This window comes from Platalea leucorodia (genome assembly GCF_965183815.1).
Source record: "Platalea leucorodia genome assembly, chromosome: 13".
NCBI lineage: Eukaryota > Metazoa > Chordata > Aves > Pelecaniformes > Threskiornithidae > Platalea > Platalea leucorodia.
The window spans coordinates 10,227,744-10,247,933 of NC_138835.1; the positions used below are offsets into that span (position 1 = coordinate 10,227,744).

Sequence of the window (20,190 nt, forward strand, 5' to 3'; positions counted from 1 at the left end):
AACATATTTGGTAATTACTAATACATCTTGAAATACACGGTTCCGGTTTCTTTAAGTTTCATTAATCCAATACAGCTTCCCCTGGAAGTAAGTAAATATATCTTAATATCTTATAACATTGAGCTTTCTTAGCCATCATACTTCACCTATATGTGCATCTTTGTGAAGTGCAAGATTATTAATCTTACCTAATCCCAGGCCCATAAACTCTTCACCTCCAGATGCATAGCCTTTAATGCTTCCTTCCCTTTCACGCCCAGAGCCAGATAAATACCGAGTTTTCACTCCAGTTCCTATAAGTTGTGCTAGTTCCAGCTGGCTAATACATTTCAAGATCTAAAACCAAAAGATATTTAAACATTGCATTTCTGGACACCATTATATTTTTATTCCTAACATGTATTTATATTTAATAACCTTCCCAGGTTCTCTAATCTTTAAAACAACTTTGACAACGATAACAGTTTTGCTGTAGCTAAAACATTACCAATACAACTGGAAATAAAGTTCAGTGATTCATGCAAGATCACCAGCTGCCACGAATCATTCCAATATGAGAAAAAATAAACAGTACCCAAAAATCTAAATTGGATCTCTAACTACTAGAGGAAACCTTTTTATTACTTCTCACAGCATCAACCTTCAAAACTATAAACAACTTGGAGTTGATCTTCTAGAGAGTTAATTGTCCCAGAGAGATGAAAAGACTGAATTATTGCAGCTACCACTTCGAGTAACAATGTTCCAATGTAGACAGTGAAGATGCCAAAATTGTGCCTTGCCATCAGCACAAAACGGACTATCTCTTCTTTCTTACTCCCCCACTGCAACATACCTTCGACTGGCACAATAATTTGTGGGGGTATGCTGTAAGTCAGGTCCAAGTAATTTGTCAGCTAGAGAACCCTTTGGCTCACATTATCATGTAGCCAAAGACTAATGCCAGAGAATATAATGCAGCAGGAATGCCCCTTTTAGCAGCAGCACAGATTTAGATCTGATTAAAGAGCTCCTGGAAAATATGCTTTAAGAAAATACATATGATCCTAATAGCCTATCCTTACCTATCCCCCACCAAGTTATTTTAGCCCTAATTTTTCATGTGATCATGGTATAAGTGCTGCAAAACACTGCACAGGCAAGTCTGGACCTGTGAGCTAGAATATTTATGTTTACGTGAACAAGAATGCAATGGTTTCTGTGCAGAATTCTCTGAAGTCAAATGAGATTTTAATATCATTTTAATTCCATATCAAAGGCACCTACAAAAATTACAACATTGTTCACACAGTGTCAATAGGGTCTATCAAAAAAATGCAGTGCATTATTTTATATAATTATATACATACACACACACACACATATGTAAAAACCACTAACAAAATAACGCACTTGCATCCACATTTTAAACAGCATTCTGACACAAGCTGGGAGCAAATGCAGTTACTAAAGACTGAAAGTAGTAGAAGAACAAAACCCTGCAAGTTTTCAGATGACAGCTCAGTTGCACTAGTTAAACTAATCAAGTTTTTACCTCATGCCAAGAGTTCCCAAGATAGTTGCCATCTGTGTGAGCAACTGTAATAAGTGTCTTAATGGTATCTATGTTCTTCTGTTTCATTTCTGTAATACTGGAACTGGCGGTCAACAAGGAAAAACGAGCAAGGGCCTGTACATAAGCATCTCGTTCAAGCTACAAGACAGAGAAAAAAGCATCATAATCAAGTCCCTGAAGAGCTAGAGAAAGCTACTTGTCCAGCACGCCCACACAGTTTTCCTTCTATGTATAGCTGGCACTATTAGAGCACTTTACAGCTGAAGGAGAGTAGGAGGCAAGTTAGCAAATGCTCTTAACAGAAGACTCAGCAATAGAAGGAGAGCAGAGTTGAAGAAAAGCTTGACAATATCAAGATCTTAAAACAAACTAAAATGAGATGGTAGTATTTTATTTTACCATTTCAAGAAAGTAGAAGAGACACTTCATTTTCTATGTATAAGTTGTTTGTAATTCTTCATCTCCCTCCCACAGCCAACACTGCCCTCAGCAAGCCCCATGCTAAGTCTTATACAAACCTGCATTCCGAAGATACAGGCTATTCTAATTGCACATCGTATTCCTTCCAAACAAAGGGATGCAACTTCTGTGTCATCACAGTTCTGCAAGCCAACACTGTAAGCTGCCAGCAATGGAGTCCATACAAGCTAAAGAAAGGAAGAAACTAAGTTCAGAAGTCTGTTACAATTTTAGCCCAAAACACGAGGTAACCGAAACCAAATCTATCCAAAGAGTCCACCTGTTGCATTACCTAACTGCTCAGAGTAATTTTCCACTTTTTTCCATGCCTAAAACTCCTAGCAATGAAGAGACAAGGAGAACTTCACACTCACTTTGAACATGGGTCTGACGTGATCCAGATGAGTGGCGCTAGTAAAAGGAGCCTTTGCGTGGCTTACGGCCTCCATGAGGGCTTTAGCTGTTTTAGCCATTTGTTCCATCTCCAAGTTGTACAACAACCTCCGCTGCTTCTCGTTAGCTACACCTAAAGGGAACACCACGCGGTTGCATTGGTTTCTTTTTTATAAGAGCGTATTCCATGTCTGTGCGTTGAGCATGACAAAATGTTAAATAAAGGTATTGTAAATGAAATCTAAAGATAAAAATCTTCCAGAACATTAGCATTCAGGAGGCTGTCATAGGTTGCAAGCAAGGAACTCCAGCACTAAAACCCACACCCCAACTTAAGACTTTATTCTGTACAAAATAACTAATTCAGCCCTTTATTATATGCCACATTATGACCTATCACTGGAAGTCAGAGAGGCATACTCCATTAAGTCACTCTGTCTGTAAAAATGGATGGAAAATCCTTCATTTTCTTAGGCTGACATCCTCAAAACAAAACTAGCCCTCACCAACTTGATAAATAAATTAATAACTTAGTGTTTCTTTATCCTGATGCTAAAAGGTTGCAACTTCACTTTTCAAGCAAATTAATTTTGTTTCTATTTTGATCTAGGAAACCTGAAAACAGCACAGAAAACACTGAAAAAAACCACTATGCTGGAGATTCAGAATTTACTAATTTGAATTAAATTAATATCAGCTACTCTAAGTAAAAGCAGAGTACAACTGGGGATACTGGTTTCTAGTGTACACTACACACAGATGTCCTCATTTGGTCTAGATGAGCACAGGTGTCTATAGATCATGACAAACCCTCTGATCTCCCTCTTTTTCAAACATTATCACAAGGACTGTGGCACTTACCAGCCTCTGAACTATGACATGCTACTGACAGGGAGACAAAAAAAACCCAACCCAAAACAAAAACCCACCTGTTGTCTAGCACATAAAAACAAGAAGTTAACTTGCAAAGTAAGTGCCACCTTCAGTTATTCTACCATTTTCCTCTAATGCTTAAAAAACAAACAAACAAACAAACCAACCCCACCACCAACAACAACAAAAACCAAATCTAGTTTCTAGTGCCTCTCTGCAACGGTGCCAGATGCCCTTACATAGCTGTTTCCATCACAGAAGTAGCAGTATTAAGTAATAACTGAGCCAGTTTAATTCCAAATATCTATATTAGCCATTCTAAATGTAATTTATTTATTGCACAAAAATGTTTTCAAAAAGGGATCTGAACTCCACTATGCCATCCTGAGAGTTACTGCAATAGTTCAAGAGCACTGTGGTCTTTCCAGTTTCTAGTTCCTTCTTACTTGGTTTACTACACTTGGTTGTAATTGCGTATTCTTTTGTCTCTTTCATTGCAATTTTCTTTCCTTCTATTTCTTCATAGATTGTGGATAAGTACTCTACTGGCAGGTCTTTACTGTCATTGATTCCTCGATTCATTTTAATGTATTGCTCCTTTGTCATTTTATTTTTTACCTGTAAAAAAGAACGGAAGTTGGATATCAGATTTTGAATGCAAGTTCCAGGGAAATTTTAACTTCTACAAGTTTGGGTTTTTTTTTAATTTCTACCTGTGGACTGTGCAAGTCTGTAGTCAGCATTATAATAGAGTATGCCAAAACATAGGCAGTGTCAGCACTAGCAAATAGTGTTTGCCTAAGGGAGGGAAAAAAACAAAACAGGTTTTTAGAGCCGTAATTCCTCAATCCATTAGCTCTATTTCTACATGCAAGAAAAACACCCAGAAGTGCTATGCATTCAACTGAAGAGCTAACAGAGCCTAAAATTAGTCTTTAGAAATGCATGAAGCCCCAAGTGTTTTAAAATGCAAATAAAAAGGGAAAAAATATAAAAGCATCTTCTTTACAATGTTGAAAACTAGCGATGACTGGAATTTTCAAATATATTCCCAAAAGGTTATACATTATCCTTCTTTGGGTAATCCTGCAAAAGCTAAAGAACAGCTTATTTTTCAGTCCCAGGGTTTCATTATACAAATAATAATAGAATAATACAAATCCTAATAGAATTATACAAAACCAATGCAGCGATGCACCAACTGGACTAAGGAATGGGAACCAATTAAGTCTGAATACATAGCTAAACTTCAATGCTAGTTTACTGCATTAGTAACAACAGCCACACTGCCTACCTGATGTCAGCTAACGTGTACACATTGTTCAACATCTAACGGGCAAGCAAAAACACGTGTAACATCTTAGTAGCCATTTATGCCATGTATTTCTAATTTTAGCAATTGCTACTGGTTATTACTGTTGTTTACACTTGACTGATCTACATTTGTTTACAAACAGAACAGCTAATACAGAGACAATTTAACATACTTAAGGCTTCCCTCTTCCCATAGTTCCTTCTAGCAAATATTTGGGATTTAATGAAATGCCAGCATCAGTATACTTTCTATCCAAAGTTCCCATTTTGCCTAGCTGCTGAAGAGGTTCAGCACCAACATTAGCAAAGAGATGTGCTCCTCACACAAACCGGTAGAGTTCCTGACCTGCTATGAGTGTGAGCTGCACCTTGCCCTTAGGGGCCACAAACATGACAGCCATTCTTCAGGCACTTATCCAATGCAAAGGTTTTGAATTACCGTTGGTTGCATTCAATATATCTAGCAGCAAACTTCTCCATTAATCTATCGATCTTCTGGGCTTCACCTGGCAGACGAAAACCTTCCAGAAATATACGTAGAGCAGAGACAAAATCTTTTCCACAGAAATCAAGCTGGTCCACATAGGCATACATCACTTCCTTGTTAGACTTGTTGCTTTCCCCAAGAAATTCCCCTACTTGAGTCTAAAAACACAAGAGACAGTTATTACTGTGTAATCCAACTGCCAGCTTTGCAAGGAAGTGTATAGCACAAGAATTGCACAGCTGTCAGTTTTGTAAGACTGATACGCTTCACTGAGCGGGCAGAGCAACCGTTAGAGGGATGACAAGAAAGCGGTGTCATTAGAAATGCCTTTAGCCTGCATATTCGTGCTTCCCTCACTTCCCAAGGCAAGATCCGCATTACTGTAGAGCCAAGGAAAGCTGAACTGTGCCCAATTTCACATGCAGCAGAGAATGCTTTGCCACTGCAGTACACGATATTCCTTTGCTGGCAAGATAGCGCTAATGCGGATAGAGATAAAATGCATGTTCCCATTTACGGGGAATCCCTTCAGCGCTTTATTGTAAACACAGCTACTTTACTAAAAAGCCTGGGACAGCAAGTAAATATAAAATAGTATTGGTATTAAGTACCTGCATTAGAGCCCTTACACTTTCACCTATGTATTAATGAAATATGAACTAAAGAGAGAGTGCATACAGACATCAGAAGATGGGGAGAAGACAACAGGGGCAAGAGTATTAATTATCTTATGTTGCATGCAGTCTTACAGAACAGAGGCGTTCTTCTTGGTGCAAAAATTGTGCAATGTCCTCTGCTGTAGTGCCAAGCATTCCCTGCTCCTGTAGATATTGTATTCCTCTCTTTGGTTTTTTGTTAAACCTATTCAGACAAAAACATGGGGAAATTGAGACATATATTGAAAAATATCACAGCCTATAAAATTTTAGTTTTACAGAGCCCTTCTAAACCAAAGATTCTGTGCTGTAGCTCTATGTCTTTTTTTTCTGGTTAGAAAAAAAGTCAAAGAATGCACAACAAATGTATTAACTATATCACACCATAGGCTACAACTCATAAGGTACATTCAGTTGCTGATAAGCTTAAAAGTTATTGCTGGAAAACTCACTTAAAAAGCAACCCTTTTGAAATATTAAAAATAAGAGAATTTCCATGGAATGTTAAAAATGTTGCTGATCAAGACCTCTTTATAGCATTTACAGACATAAAGATCTTCAAATTAATGAAAAAGAGTAAAGCATAGCTGGACGATGATTTAATTACCCAAACTCTATTTCAATAAAAGACAACAAATGGTATAAAAGCTGTAAGACAACATTAAGCCTGCCTGCTCAAATCAATTTCTCTCTAGATATACCCACACTTTCCTCTCTTGTGCAGCTGGACTAGCACAAAGGAAAGCTGTGAAACCACCCTCCACTCCACCCAAGATTTCATTGAATTCCTTTTAACTACAATAGCCTCCAGCGCTAGCAAGGAGGCAAGAGCCTTCAGCATTAAGATCAATTTGTAAGTGTCCCTACAGGTTTGGTTGTGTAAGAGGATAAGAAACAATATGATTGTACATGTAGGTTTTTTTACTAGTGAACTTCTGTTTTCCTGTCATACTGGACTTACAGTTCTATCCCATGTTCAATTATTTCCTTTTGTTGCTTGATGACTTCAAATTGCTCAGGATCATCTGGGACAGCAGTTTGGGTACCAACACTTCCAACTCCTGACGACACAGTGGAGTCCAATGAGCTGACACTACTCCGTCTCCCTCCACTCTCAAGGCATTTACCTTCAGCCATTTCCTGTTCAGACGGTTTATATGAACCTATTTATAAACAGGGCGAGACTTAAGTTATCCTGTTCAGTCAAAAGCTTTTAGTTATAAAACTTGTTAGTAGAAATTTATGAGTCAATATTCTTATTTTACCACGTATACTTTTTGGCAGTCTACATTACATGAAGATGCTATATTGATGCAATTCCAAAATAATCCCACAAAAGGCAGAAGAGCAGCAGCAGCTACAGAGAAATTATTGCACTTTATCTTAGTAACTGCAAGATTTGTCACATGTCCTGTTCTCCAAAAGCCAGCTTTTATAGCGTAGACAATGGCCTGGCTAAAGCTCTTAAACAGAACCTGGTTGTTTGAACCAGACACTCGGAGAGTCGGTTACTGCAACAGCATTAACAATGGTTTGTAAAATACTTCATTTGTATAAACAAACCATTATGTGAAAACATAGCATCCACACTTCAGAATAGCTTCTAAAGACTGAATGAACACAAGGACAAACTTATTAAATGAATTAGTCTCTCCATAAGGAAACAATCTTACCCAAGCTAGCCTGATGATTGGGGTTCACATAAAGGTCTTTGCTCCATTCTACCATACATTTTAAAATAGAAACCAAACATTCAAGTCCTTTTTTCCTCAGGCTTAGTTCCTAAAAAACAAAACAAAAACAAAAACACACACCACATCAAAACCCCAAACCAGTATATGTATATCCACAAGTTTTTAGAAGGCATTACATCACACCATTCAAATCTCAGATTTCCCCCTAACTGACGAACTTTCCGTTGGTTATGCAAAGTTTCTACCCCTTGACTATTTAGGTTGGATACATCTGGGCCAAAAGCAACCATAACAGACTGACACCAGAACACATTCCAGCTGCTTTAAGCAGATGGTCTATTGACAAGTGATGAGTACAACCAGGGGGCAATATACACCAAATCCTGAATGCAGCCCCTTTGCTGTATGAATGATTATGACCATCCAGTAAGCTTCTATAGTGCCAGATCTCTCCGCAAGCAAGACAAACGTCTCACTACACCTTAGCTGTACAGTAAACAGCTCTATTCAAAATCTGAAACAAAGGTCTCCTGGTTTTTATGTCCATTTTCTGGTCATAGGACCACAAGTGTGGGGGGGTGGAAATCAAGCAAGCATTGATACAATTCTAATCGAAGGTGTGAGGTGCACTCAGTTCCAAGACCAACACTGGCACCAAGTTCACTTCAGCCCTGAAAGACATTAGGCTGGGCTAAAAAAACAGTGCTATAGGCAAGACCAATGTCAGAAATACCTGCTTTTGCTGAAAGCAGTCTATACTCCACCCTTCCTCTAAGGATAGGGAAAATATAATTTTAAAAATAAAATACTTGCGGTGGAGATACAGCATAAAAAGTTTGTGCAAAGCAAACACAAGATGAAGGTACTACTGGTTCATATGCCCCAGAAGGAAAGTCATTTGAGTAAGACAGAGGAAGGCTCATTTGATTCTCTCTCCCATGGCAGCCCAACAAAAGAGCCCAGAACAAGCCTAGTGTCACAATGCAAATATGCAGCAAAGTCACCAAGTCAATTAATTGTACTGCTTCAGCACCCAATTGCAAATTAGCTAACTAATAAAAAAGTAACATCAGTAGGTTACAGACAACACAAACCACTGAAAGTATCAATAACGATGCAGAGACGGCACCATTTATGAAAAAATAGTACTTTATCTTCAAAGCTGTTTTTCTTACCTGTAAAGGCGTCATTCCCAACTCATGCCCACTTCGTCCCTGTGCGATTTTGGACAAATCGTTTACAAGGCGTTCAAATATATTAGCAGCGTTTAAGTCACAGTCATAGTTAACATAAATATCCACTACACACTGGGCATCTTGAAAATAAAAGAAAGTGCAAGTATTAGGATTCAGTGTAACAGCATTTTTAAAAGGAATCAGCCAGTCAGAGCAGGCAATGCGGACAAATCCAGACATTTAACCCAAGCACTATGGGATCAAATTAAACTTTTCACCATTAAACATTATATGTGGCATTTGCCTTCAAAACAATTTTCATCTGCTGCCAGAGGAAGTGACTGCTTTTCACGACAATGGAAGTACCTGCACAAATTCTAGTTAAAGTCTGAATCACCATCCATTTGTGTTCAAAGGAGCTTGAAGAAGTCTCTAGAATATTCAGGAATATCTCTTTGAAGAACACCTGCAAAACAAATGAGATAAAGGACTTGATGATCTGAAACTCATTAGAACCATGTCAAACGTACAAATTCATTTCTATTCAGTAATTTCTCTGGAAGAGTATCATCTCATGCATATTAGAATTTGAATACAGTAATAATACACTAGTTTAGTAAGCAAACAAAACTAAGACATTAACTTCTAGGTTCCAGCTGTCTTTTTATCATTGCAGTATTTTTATTTGAGAACTAAAGCATCACACAAACGATAGGTAAAAAGTCTCTCACCTCAATCTGCATTTTTAAGTGGGTCTTAAAATTTGAAAGCAACGTGAGAAAGATGGCAAGAGAGAGCTCAAATACATCAGGAACAGAAGAGACTCCATTTTTAGATAATGCTACACAAAGATATTGCTTGATTGCATTGATGAACATTTCGTGTGTCCTGAAAACCGGACCAGCATTCTGCAGTACTGAGAGAAGAAGCTGGAGAGACACTATCTTAGAACGCAATTCATGGGATCTAGAAAAAATTCAACATTAAATACATTTTTATTGTATTTCTGAATACATACTTGTATTCAACATGAGCACTATAGCATTTCTTCTACGTCAAGAAGAAATGACTGCTATTTTAATTCGTTTCAATGCAGGCGGCAGGAGGGGTGGAAATCAGCCTGCACGTGATTTTGGACAACATCTACCATCTTAATTTGGAGATTTTCCAGGAGTATTAACATCCTAGACTAGGATAATAGATGCAACTCAGTGCTACTAAGAAGCATTCCCCCACTTCCCCATCAAAAGCTTCACAAATACTATAGTCAAGGCCACTTCAACTGATAAGATTAATAAGCCTATTACACACACACAAAAAAAGTATTAATTTTTCAATAATTTGAAGCAAGGTTCAATGCCAGATTCATCAAGCTAACTGAAATAAGGGCCTGACAGGCAAATTTTGAATACCTGCTTTACTATACAGCAGGTACTTAAGTGTCTCCAAAAGCTACCTCAAGAGGACAGTGTAATAAATACAGTCTCATTACTTGGGATCTGGTGGTCCATCACCAAGTGGTTTCATGGAGAGCTTGCACAATGACCTGAACACAAGGAAGGCATCCTTTTGTAGAACATGGGAAAATCTGGCAGCAGCTTGATGTCCAGATACATCTGTTTCCTTGAGAGCAAGAAACACAACATTAGATCCTCAGTGAGACAAAAGAACAGAGCAATTAGGAAGATTCCACAGCTCCTCTGAGAATTAGCTACAGATTAAAAAAAGCAGTATATTTGGCAAAGTTTAAACTAAACCTAAACAGGACTACAAGTGATCTGGATCTTTTCACACATGTTGACAGACTCTTCCCCTCTGCCCCCACCCTGTATTAAAATGCAATTAACATAATCAATTTTAGAACAGTTGTTTTCAGTATCTACTTAAATTGCAGTTGCTGCTTCCTTTTCAAACCTGAGCAGGACACATACATTAAAGCTTCTGTCCCTTCCCTCCCCAAAAACCCACGGCATTAGCTGGCATGATAAAAACATTTCTCCTTTCCTAAATATACATTAGCATCCAGTGAAGTTATTTACCAGATTATCAGTGGAGGAAACAGATTGCCCGTCATCTGGAATCCCATTTGTTTGTACATTTTCATTACCAGAGCCAGAAAGTGCAATATCTGCAGTCTCCAATGCAGGCAGAGCCTTAACTGTTTCTGTTACCTGCTTTTCTTCAGCCACTAAAAAGAAGAAAAAGGAAAACTGATTAATATCACCCATTGAGCTTTTTCATCCCGTGACTCTGTAAAGCTCTACAACCAGGTGGGACAGAAGCAGCACTGGTTAACTAAAAAGTTTCTCGGCTACCAGCAAAAGAAGAATATTGAGACAATAAAAACCTGTTCTTACTGCTTTAGTAGGTGTTCTTGACAAGATACTTAGTAACAAAAAATAACTTCCATGCTTTTATAATCACAAGAATAAAAGTTTGGCAATACACACACATTTATTTTACTTCAGAAGATTTTGCTACCTTTCACAGCTGACTTGACCACATCTTCCAAGATGCCTTTAACCATTTCTTTTCCTCCATCAGTTGCTTCCTCTAATGAAATACACAAAGAGATTGTTATTTCTGTTGCTTAAATCAAAGCACTGATATTTTTAATGCAGTGATTTTGTCATTTGTTGTTAACAACTGTTAGCAAACTTTTAGTTTTGGAATAGCCTACATTCCTAATTTGGATACAGTATATGCTTATCATAAGGTCTTCATAACACACATTATTTTTGCCACAGGACTTCAATTACCTCAAAGTGATTCTGTCACTTCCCACGCACTGTGATTATTCTCTCCCTTTCCTTCCCCTTTACCAACCTAATCAATTCAAATTCTGTTATAATTCTATATACATAAACTATATGGTTTTACTAGAATTCTGGGAAAACATGAGCCTTTCTTCAACAGTTATAGTGTTGTAGACACAAGGTAAGGATGGCCTGTCTACTCTGAATAACCACTGAGAAAACGCAAGCATGATTTGAGCCAATAACCCCAGTCACTTCTCCCCAAAACAGCCTAAAAGAGCATTTTCCAATAGAATCTTCTGATTCTCTCCCCCACCCCACTGGGGGGGAGTGAACAAGCGGCTGGGTGGTGCTTAGTTGCCGGCTGGGGTTAAACCATGACATAACTGAAAGCAACAGATACAACCTATTCTTGTTCACCTGATACTGAAAGAGTCAGATCCTGCTCCAACTTCATATCTCCGTTTTCTGCCCTCTCAGGCTCACCGTTCGTTAATTCCACACTTACAGGAGCGGTGGGTTTGCCTTCCTGATAGCTGTGCTTTAATTGACCGATTTTCGGAGACCTGGTCACTGCTTGAATTGCGGGAGACTGGGATTTTTGCTGATTTGTTTTTTCTACTTCTCTGGATTCTTGTATCTTGAAAAACCAATACAAAAAAGTTAATCTAAGGCACAAAACATGATAAGAGAAAACAGATGTCTATGATGACTGATGTTCCTCCGTGAATTCACGTGTTAACAAGAAAGAAACACTGAAAATATAGCCACTTGGCCTGTCAAATTAAAAAGATGCGCTTCAAGCTTATTTTAAAAGCATCCCATCATTTGTTTATACAAAGCCACTTGGCAGAAACTAGAGCGTGAAACCTCGTTATCAGCAATAAGCTTCATATTTTATTTTTAATCAGTCAGTATGCTTCACTGCAGGATTTGACAGGTTTTTTTAAATTACAAATCAATAGATATCCAATTACAATGACAGACCCATTAAAATAGTAATAAAGTTTTCTGTTCATTTGTCAAGCCTAAGCATTTGAGATGAGCAAAAGTAATAGTTACATACAGCTTGATTTTCCATCCGTGTAAAAATGACATTTAACATCTGCGTAAGGGTAGCTTTGGCAGTTGTCTGATTAATAAGATTTTTACTGGCCAGATAGATGTTGTAACAGGTTCTAACAGTCTGAAGAATTGTTCCTTCATGAATTTCTATATACGGAGATGTTACTGCAGTGAGGAGAGCCTGAAAAAGTCCATAACACAGTAAAAAATGAAATCTAAGCAAGTAGGCAGCAATACATTTCACGCAGGTCTTCCATAATAATCAGTGGGTTTGTTATGAAACATATATCTGTTTATAAGACATTATAAGGAACTTCTAGTTCTCTGAAACGACATTTCAAATCAAAGAAAGGAACAGAACTTCCACATGTCTCTCTTCTCTTCTGAGCTGTTAAATTGTTTTATTACAATTAATTTTCCACTAAGGGAGACATTCCACCTCCAAACAAAACAGTTATCATTATATTCTATAGCTTCATTTCTTATGAAAGGGCCAAGTGGTGTACACTGCCATCAAATTAGATTACTAGAAGGTTCACCAACTTCTAACCTCAGCTACATTAGCCCATGTAGATTTCGGAACCACTATGCCTTGTTGAGAACATATACTGCAGATCTCTCTGGAAAAAAGGACATAAGAGCAGACAGGCTAGAGCAGCAGGCCATGATACTGCATCACAGTTACAGTGCCTTCAGTTGAAGGCTGATAACAATTCATTGGCCCAATGAATGTGGGCATTACCAGTCTAGAAGACGAACATCGAGCTGCCTGCAAGATAAAGTATCCAGGCCATGTCTCATCCCAGAAAGGACAAACATTTATAAAGTATTCCCTCATGTTCTGCTTCACCAAGACGAAATACATTTCACATACCAATTCTGACCTGGTGACAGCCTCCCTAAACTCAATGACACATCTAACAGTGTAAGAAATGGAGAAACTGGGCCCTAAGCAGTTCTTTGCATTGAATTTTTCTTTGGTTACAAAATCAGAGAAAGCAAATTCATATTGCAGCAAAATGAACCAAACAGAATACCTTAATTATCTGCAGTTGTACTCCTTCATCTGTTTGAGGACCCTGAAAGCAATTGCAAATGGTTTCAACTATTCGGTCAATCAGTCGTTTTCCAGGAGCTCCACTGTCTGGAGCATTGCCAGTGATATGTCCGTATGCAATGAGTTTCTAGGTAGAAAGAACACAGGTTAGACAACCATATACTGTTAAGTAAAATACAGTCAAGTACAGCATAAAAAGGGGGTTTTAGACAGCATACCTCACTTAAATTTTTGTGTTAAAATTAGTTAACACCATCAATATGGCTACCAAATACTTGGACTATTCACACATCTAGACAAAACAGATTTAGTAAGCGATAACACAAGCTTTTTCCACCCATTTCTTCCTACCATAACCAGACAACATTTTTTAACATCAGTCTTTGTACCTATTCACAGCAGAAAGGTTCTGCCCTGAAGTTGCATTTGGTTTTTTTATAAGAATCTAAGGAGGAACAAGGTAGAAAGATTCCAGAGTCTGACCTCCCATACCATCAGCACTACAAGAAACACCATGATAAATATTCCTTTTAGAGCACCATAGGTGAAACATCTTTACTGAATAATGTAAGCATTCATGACCTTCAATAAAATCTTGCTTCGCTACAAAACAACACACACTTTTCTGACTTTGCATGGTTTAGGCATCTAGGTAGCTGTAGTGGGTATCTGCACAGCTTATGTACTCAGGACAACATTACTTCTTCACTCTAAGAATGCCAACAGCACACAAGGTTTTTGTAACTGCATGTTTCTCCATTTCACTCTGTCCAAGTTTAAACAGAACGCTTACCTGTAAACAATCCAGTGAAGTACTGACAATGCGTGGAGACTTTGACTGGCAGGCCAGTTCAAATGGAAGGAAATATTTATCTGCTTCGATGAAGTTTGCTTTTGGTGGAGCAGCAGTGCCTTCTCTAGGTCAGTTAAGAAGAGTTATTAATTTTTCTAAACATGTATATCACAGCAAACTATACTTCCTCCTTTTCTAAATTTAAAGCTGAACAGTACAGAGCAGCATACAAATGTAATGCAAGTTTCTCTCACACATACTTTCTTTAAGAAGGTTCAGTTTTCTTAAAAAAAAAAAAAACATTTATTTGTATCGCATCTGATCTTTTCCATATATTCTTCAACTTAACTCTTCCCTCACTACACTCCAACACTGTCCCACTACCTGAAATACTGGGGAACTCCTACATAACTTAATGATAAATCCACCCAAGTTATTCTGAATTAAACAGGGCCCATATAAGGAAAGAGAAACACATTTGGGGGCTCATTTTACATCATAGCACAGTGCTGGAAAAGTGTTTTAAAATTTGGATGTAAGTAATATTTAAATTGGTATTCTTGATCTAGGTAGTTAGGAGCATATACTATCAAACAGAGGATACCTGCTGCTCTTTATGACTTCCTATCAGGTTATATTAAGCCCAGTAAAAGGAAGTGAAAAACTAGCACCTTTTAGAAGTTCCGCAATTTTTTCATAGTGAAATTCAGAAGCAGTTATGGCTTGAGTACCCATAGCCACAAACATTGTGCAATTGGAACACACGGGCCATATCATGTTTTTGGCAGAAAGGTGTGTAACTGGGTCTTCACAAACTCATTGCCGTGATGCATATACACTCTTACATTTCCACTATCAAATTATTCCACTTACTGTTTTCTGGCACAGTTTACAGCAATTAATAATTTACCTTTGCTTTTCCAGCTCCGTTTTTATTTCATCTGGAAGAAAGAAAAAAAAATTCAAAGGATTTAACACCAACATAAGTTGTCATTATCAATAACACAAATAAGGAAAATGTAATAAAGCAAAGCTGTTTCAAACCAGAGGTCTTACACTTCAGTATTTGCTATTCCTTTCCTGTAACATCTTCAGTTCCCGAGACTGTAGACAGTTACACCATTTATTGGAAGGCATATCTCTTAACTTCTACATGAAAAAGCTAATTTTTCCAAACATTCTTAACAAAAGATATCTTTAGAAAACACAGGTATAGTATGCAATTTTTATTCAAGAGTAGGTCTACATCAGGGTGAGCTCAGGGCTGCAGAAGTCTAAGCCACTGCATAAGCCATTAGTTCAAGGTGTCTGACCTTCCTGTTAACTACAGCACTAGTTAGCCTGCTTTTGTTAAGCCTCACAATATGACATCAGCTGAACAAACTCCCAAGAGATAAGAAATCTTAAATGCATGCTGTCATTTGCCAGCAGAGCTTTTTTTTTTTTTTTTTTTTTTTTTTTTTAAATTACACTTTTAGGAAGCTTTTCATAAAATTAGATACAGGAAAAAAAAAGTTTCTCATTTCTATTGTATACAGCAGCAAATCCCAAAGATCCTAGTATGGCTTCTTGAGGATTTCTAACGTATCACCATGATGCGCAATACAGACCAGAATTGCACTACAGCAGACACAGCATAAGCACATACTGTGAACGCTGACAAAAAATAACATCGAAAATAGCACACACAGTAAGGCTGCACAGCTACAATCATTTGTAACACCACATGGAAACCTGCCCATCCCACCCTATCTCATGCGCCTGCAAATTATCATGCCTACAAAACTTGTTTCAATTGCAAAGTTATCAGAAACGGATCATTCACTCAATCAAGACTTGTTCTCCACAACCCTGGAGGGGCACCGTTGTTTGGGATTAGATGCTCAGAGTTCAGATGATTTCAGTGCTGTGAACCTCAGTAATTTCTTCTGCCTCAGAAGCATCAATACACAAAACACACTAAGGAACAAGGACTGCAACAAACACATATTACAGGTTTTGGCGCAGTCCTATTGTTCAATGAATGTTACAATAATTAATCCTTACCAAGCACGCCTATATTGTAACATTACTACCCCTATTTTATAGGGAAAACGGAAGTAAAATGCAGAGGAAACCTGTATAACTACAAGCTGTGAGTGATAAGCTACATCCAGGACTGGGACTTGCTATTCTGTCTGCCATACTCTCTGATTAATGAAAGCCAACGCAGTCAGCAGTCAAAGGAGGAGTACGACACCCGTTAGCAATAAATGACGTAACAAGAACTGAACGAACATCATCCACCCTATAGTCAACAACAGAACAGACAACAGAAAACTGAAGAGTCACGGGCCCACAATGCGTCATGGCTCTGTCCAGAAGCCCGCCATTTTCTAATCAAGACCATCATGCAAACAACCATGCCCAGTACTTTTAAAGGAGAGACAATTTTCACTTGCCAATATTGCACAAGCCAGCGGCAAGGCAACGAGCCCAGCCAAGCGCATAGCCTCAGTGCCTGGGATTTCAGAATTAGAAGTAACTTTGCAGCTCTACAACAATGCAAACCCAGCATCATCATCCCCTAATACTTCAGGCTTCAACTGGTAAGGAGAGTCAACAGAACGGAGACTGCTGATAAGAAATAACCAAGGTTTCCCATGCCAGACAGACAGACAGACAATGACTTAACACAGCACCACTTCTTGGATCACCGTTTTCTTCGTTCCAGTATCCAGTTGGTTTATCAGCAAGATGACTCGCCAGAAGTTCAATTCAGCAAAATTTTAATTCAGTCCTCTTGATTTTATTGATTTCCCCATCTTTAACACCACATTACGATCCACAGAGCTACTGAGAATAACATACACTAAAGGACCCACCAATTTATTGTGTCCCTATTTAGATCTGTCTCATTATTAGAGCAGCGTACTGTTGTCGCCTCCAGGAACTGGTTGCTTAAAGCAGAGTTTTCTGGGTAGCTTTACACGTTCAGAACGCTTAGTCCTGCCTCCAGGTCTTGGCAGAAGAAAGGCATTTAGGATGTAACCAAGTAATGCTATTTTTTTTTTCAAATTTCTATAGCCTACTGAAATAATTTCTCTCTCTTTCAGAGAGATCACTTTCCCTCCATACAGTTTAGTAGCACAGCAGCATAGCAAAAAAAGTTTTGAATCAAAACTTCATGAAGATTTTAGCCTTAAGGAGACATGATCATGCCCATCTTTACTTACAGTTATATTAGATCTTGCATTGGAAAAATATGCAAGAACAGCATCCCATATCAGAGGCCTGCCCAAGTTCCCCACAATTTTATTATATAAAGGTTTTTCTAAAGCCATATAAAAACATCTGCACCACAACAGTGTTTTAATAAATAATGCTGGCAGAAAAGAATAAATGCAAGGACAAAAATCAAGTTACAGGCATGCCCCTGCTACCGATTGCATCAAAATACTTTGGAAATCTCCACATGTGAAGCACTCATTTGGTGGTCTGACCACCAAAAGTGAGCGAAACAGAAATTGTTGCCTAATTGAAGCCTGTTGCCACGAAGCCCCAACCAGGCACAGCCAACTTGCAGAAGCCTACTGCCGCTGTCGCTCTCCTCTTCCAGTCACGGGATTAAGGGGCACAGCTCAATTTCCTTCCACAGCTACTGAACAGTCTGAATTTTGGTCAACGTCTGGTCGTCACAGCGCAACACTGACCCCTCACTTCGGGCTTTCGGTGCTAGACCTACCTGCTGCTGTCAAGGCCAGAACGTATGGGCATACATTGCGCATACTTCAGTCAGAAACGCCTTCAGCTCCGGGCCCTACGTGTGCTGCCCACTCAACACAAGCCTTTCAGCATTCCTACCAGGCAACACAACTGGAATAACAAGCAAGGCCTTGCAGCAATTTCTTCCAGAGCTTCTGGCCATAATGAAAGCAGGATGAGGCTCATGCTGAGAGTAACTACCGTTCAGTATTAGATGGATGGTTTAAGTTTGCTTGTATTGAAAACTATATGTTAAAATGGAGGAAATAATTGCCTGCCTGCAATTAGATGCATCCCTATGCTAACCTACCGTCAAGTTTGCCTCAGTGGAAGCAAACTATTTCCTGTGCACAAAATGGCATAGCTTGTGTCAGCACAAGGACACGAGGAAGGCCTCGCCATAGCTTGTCACACCACCAGACAGCAGTGCCAACACAAACACAGGGAGCAGCAGCAAAAGCTTCCCTCCCCCCAACCCCATAAAGCCTACTGCATTGCCCAATTCCAGGCTGCCTTAAACTGAAATAAAAAAAACCCAACACCCCACATTTATTGATTCTATCGATCTACAGAGAACCCTTTAGAAAAGGCTGCCACAATGAAGCAAGACTATCTCCTCTTTGCCCCAGCGTTCTCAAAACATGCTAGCCAAAAGGCTACTAAACTAAGAAACACAGACTCATTTTAGACATCTGTCGTTTATACCCAGAGACTTAAACACACAACTAGATTCCTAAGTGAAGGCATGGTTTAAGAGTTGTTTTCTTTTTTAAAACAAGCTAACTAAACAAATTCGGCTGTTTACAAAGCTCGAAGATATGTACCTGGAGGCGCCTAGGCGATCAAAGAAGGTCACACAACCAGGCTGGCTGCACAGTATGTCATTAAAAACAGTCCTAACAGGGCAAGAGTAATAGTTGGTATGAGAGACCCAGGTGCACAATGAGCATTAGACCGACACGAACTGCTGTGACACATCCCGACTGTGTTCCACTGTAAATTTTTCAGGATAGAAATTATTTCAGTAGATTTACTAAGAACCTTGTGTACCTAGAGCTCCATGTAAATGCTTATTAAGCAACTATTTATATACAATACACTGGCTGTCTGTTGAAAACCAGTTTTCTAAAAAACACAGTTTTCTAAAGCAGAGCAGAACAGCTTCTCTGTTTAAAAACTCCATTTCTCCCAGCCTCTCCTGGGGCTTACTGGCACCAAGAGTACAGGATGCAACCGTTACACCTACTGATGAAGCAAGAGACTGAATGAAGGAATCTATTCAAACTCCGCTTACTCAACATTAACACTGCATATTTCAAAGGAGGGGTGGATGGGGGGGGGGGGGGGGGGGAACAAACCAAAAAACACCACTGGGAACTGGTTTTGTTCCTTTTCTTCCACCTTTCTTGTGTTTACGTCCTATCTGAGCCTATGACACTTCTCATTTCTACAAAGTCATGAGCATACTTTGCAGTCCAAAACTGCACGGTATTATTCCAGTCAAAGGTATATTACTGGGAAAGGAAGAGAAAAAAAGGGTAAGAACAGTTTAAAGTTAGAATGAAAGAATACCTGTATTTCCTACATAAGAATGACAGCAATTTTCAGTATTTACTTAAGTTCTCAGGAGTTGAACACATTCAAAATAATAAAGAACTCATGTAAAAGAAAACAAGAGCATCATTCCCACAGTTCGAAAGATATTCCTCTGTCTCACCAAACAAAAAATTTAAAGCATGTGTAATTAACAGAAACAAACACTACAGCAGAAACTGTAGAAAGAGTTGCAGGATAATTTATATCAGGTAGCTCTAGAATACACCCGTTCCTCTCTATTTAGAAAAAGGACGCATCATAGACTTCCCTCATACCAAGAGCAGATGTCATTTACACATGACCCGTGCCAGTGTTGAGTGGTTTATAAATGGTACAATACCTCAAGGCCCCATTATAAAGACCACTGTATAAATAAGACGGCACAGCAAATGGAATTTAGTAAGAGGCAGAAAGGGATTATTTGAAGTATGACATGGAGAAAAGAAAAAAAGACAACAGCTGACACAATTACCAGTTCCATAAAGTTAACTTTGTATTTCTCTCAGACTGAATGAATTTTACTCAGAGTTATCTGGAATTTATTACTATTATTAAAAACACTGAAGGTTTTTT

The 20,190-nt window shown here is 38.6% G+C and overlaps 1 protein-coding gene across 2 annotated transcripts in view; it reads right to left on the reverse strand.

Annotated features, from left to right (window-relative positions):
* The window catches only part of ARFGEF2 (ARF guanine nucleotide exchange factor 2), a 39,571-nt gene that overhangs the window by 17,340 nt on the left and 2,041 nt on the right, over nucleotides 1-20,190 (reverse strand). For both annotated transcript variants that reach the window (XM_082326082.1, XM_082326083.1), the window contains exons 2-22: nucleotides 15,188-15,218; nucleotides 14,278-14,401; nucleotides 13,465-13,611; nucleotides 12,429-12,608; nucleotides 11,783-12,002; nucleotides 11,088-11,159; nucleotides 10,646-10,794; nucleotides 10,099-10,229; nucleotides 9,338-9,572; nucleotides 8,973-9,072; nucleotides 8,607-8,746; nucleotides 7,411-7,519; nucleotides 6,699-6,900; nucleotides 5,831-5,942; nucleotides 5,034-5,239; nucleotides 3,994-4,078; nucleotides 3,727-3,898; nucleotides 2,389-2,540; nucleotides 2,074-2,202; nucleotides 1,535-1,693; nucleotides 189-336 (exon numbers count right to left, since the gene is read on the reverse strand). In XM_082326082.1, coding sequence (XP_082182208.1) covers nucleotides 189-336; nucleotides 1,535-1,693; nucleotides 2,074-2,202; nucleotides 2,389-2,540; nucleotides 3,727-3,898; nucleotides 3,994-4,078; nucleotides 5,034-5,239; nucleotides 5,831-5,942; nucleotides 6,699-6,900; nucleotides 7,411-7,519; nucleotides 8,607-8,746; nucleotides 8,973-9,072; nucleotides 9,338-9,572; nucleotides 10,099-10,229; nucleotides 10,646-10,794; nucleotides 11,088-11,159; nucleotides 11,783-12,002; nucleotides 12,429-12,608; nucleotides 13,465-13,611; nucleotides 14,278-14,401; nucleotides 15,188-15,218 — 3,003 coding nt within the window. The remainder of the gene's footprint in view (nucleotides 1-188; nucleotides 337-1,534; nucleotides 1,694-2,073; nucleotides 2,203-2,388; nucleotides 2,541-3,726; nucleotides 3,899-3,993; nucleotides 4,079-5,033; nucleotides 5,240-5,830; nucleotides 5,943-6,698; nucleotides 6,901-7,410; nucleotides 7,520-8,606; nucleotides 8,747-8,972; nucleotides 9,073-9,337; nucleotides 9,573-10,098; nucleotides 10,230-10,645; nucleotides 10,795-11,087; nucleotides 11,160-11,782; nucleotides 12,003-12,428; nucleotides 12,609-13,464; nucleotides 13,612-14,277; nucleotides 14,402-15,187; nucleotides 15,219-20,190) is intronic.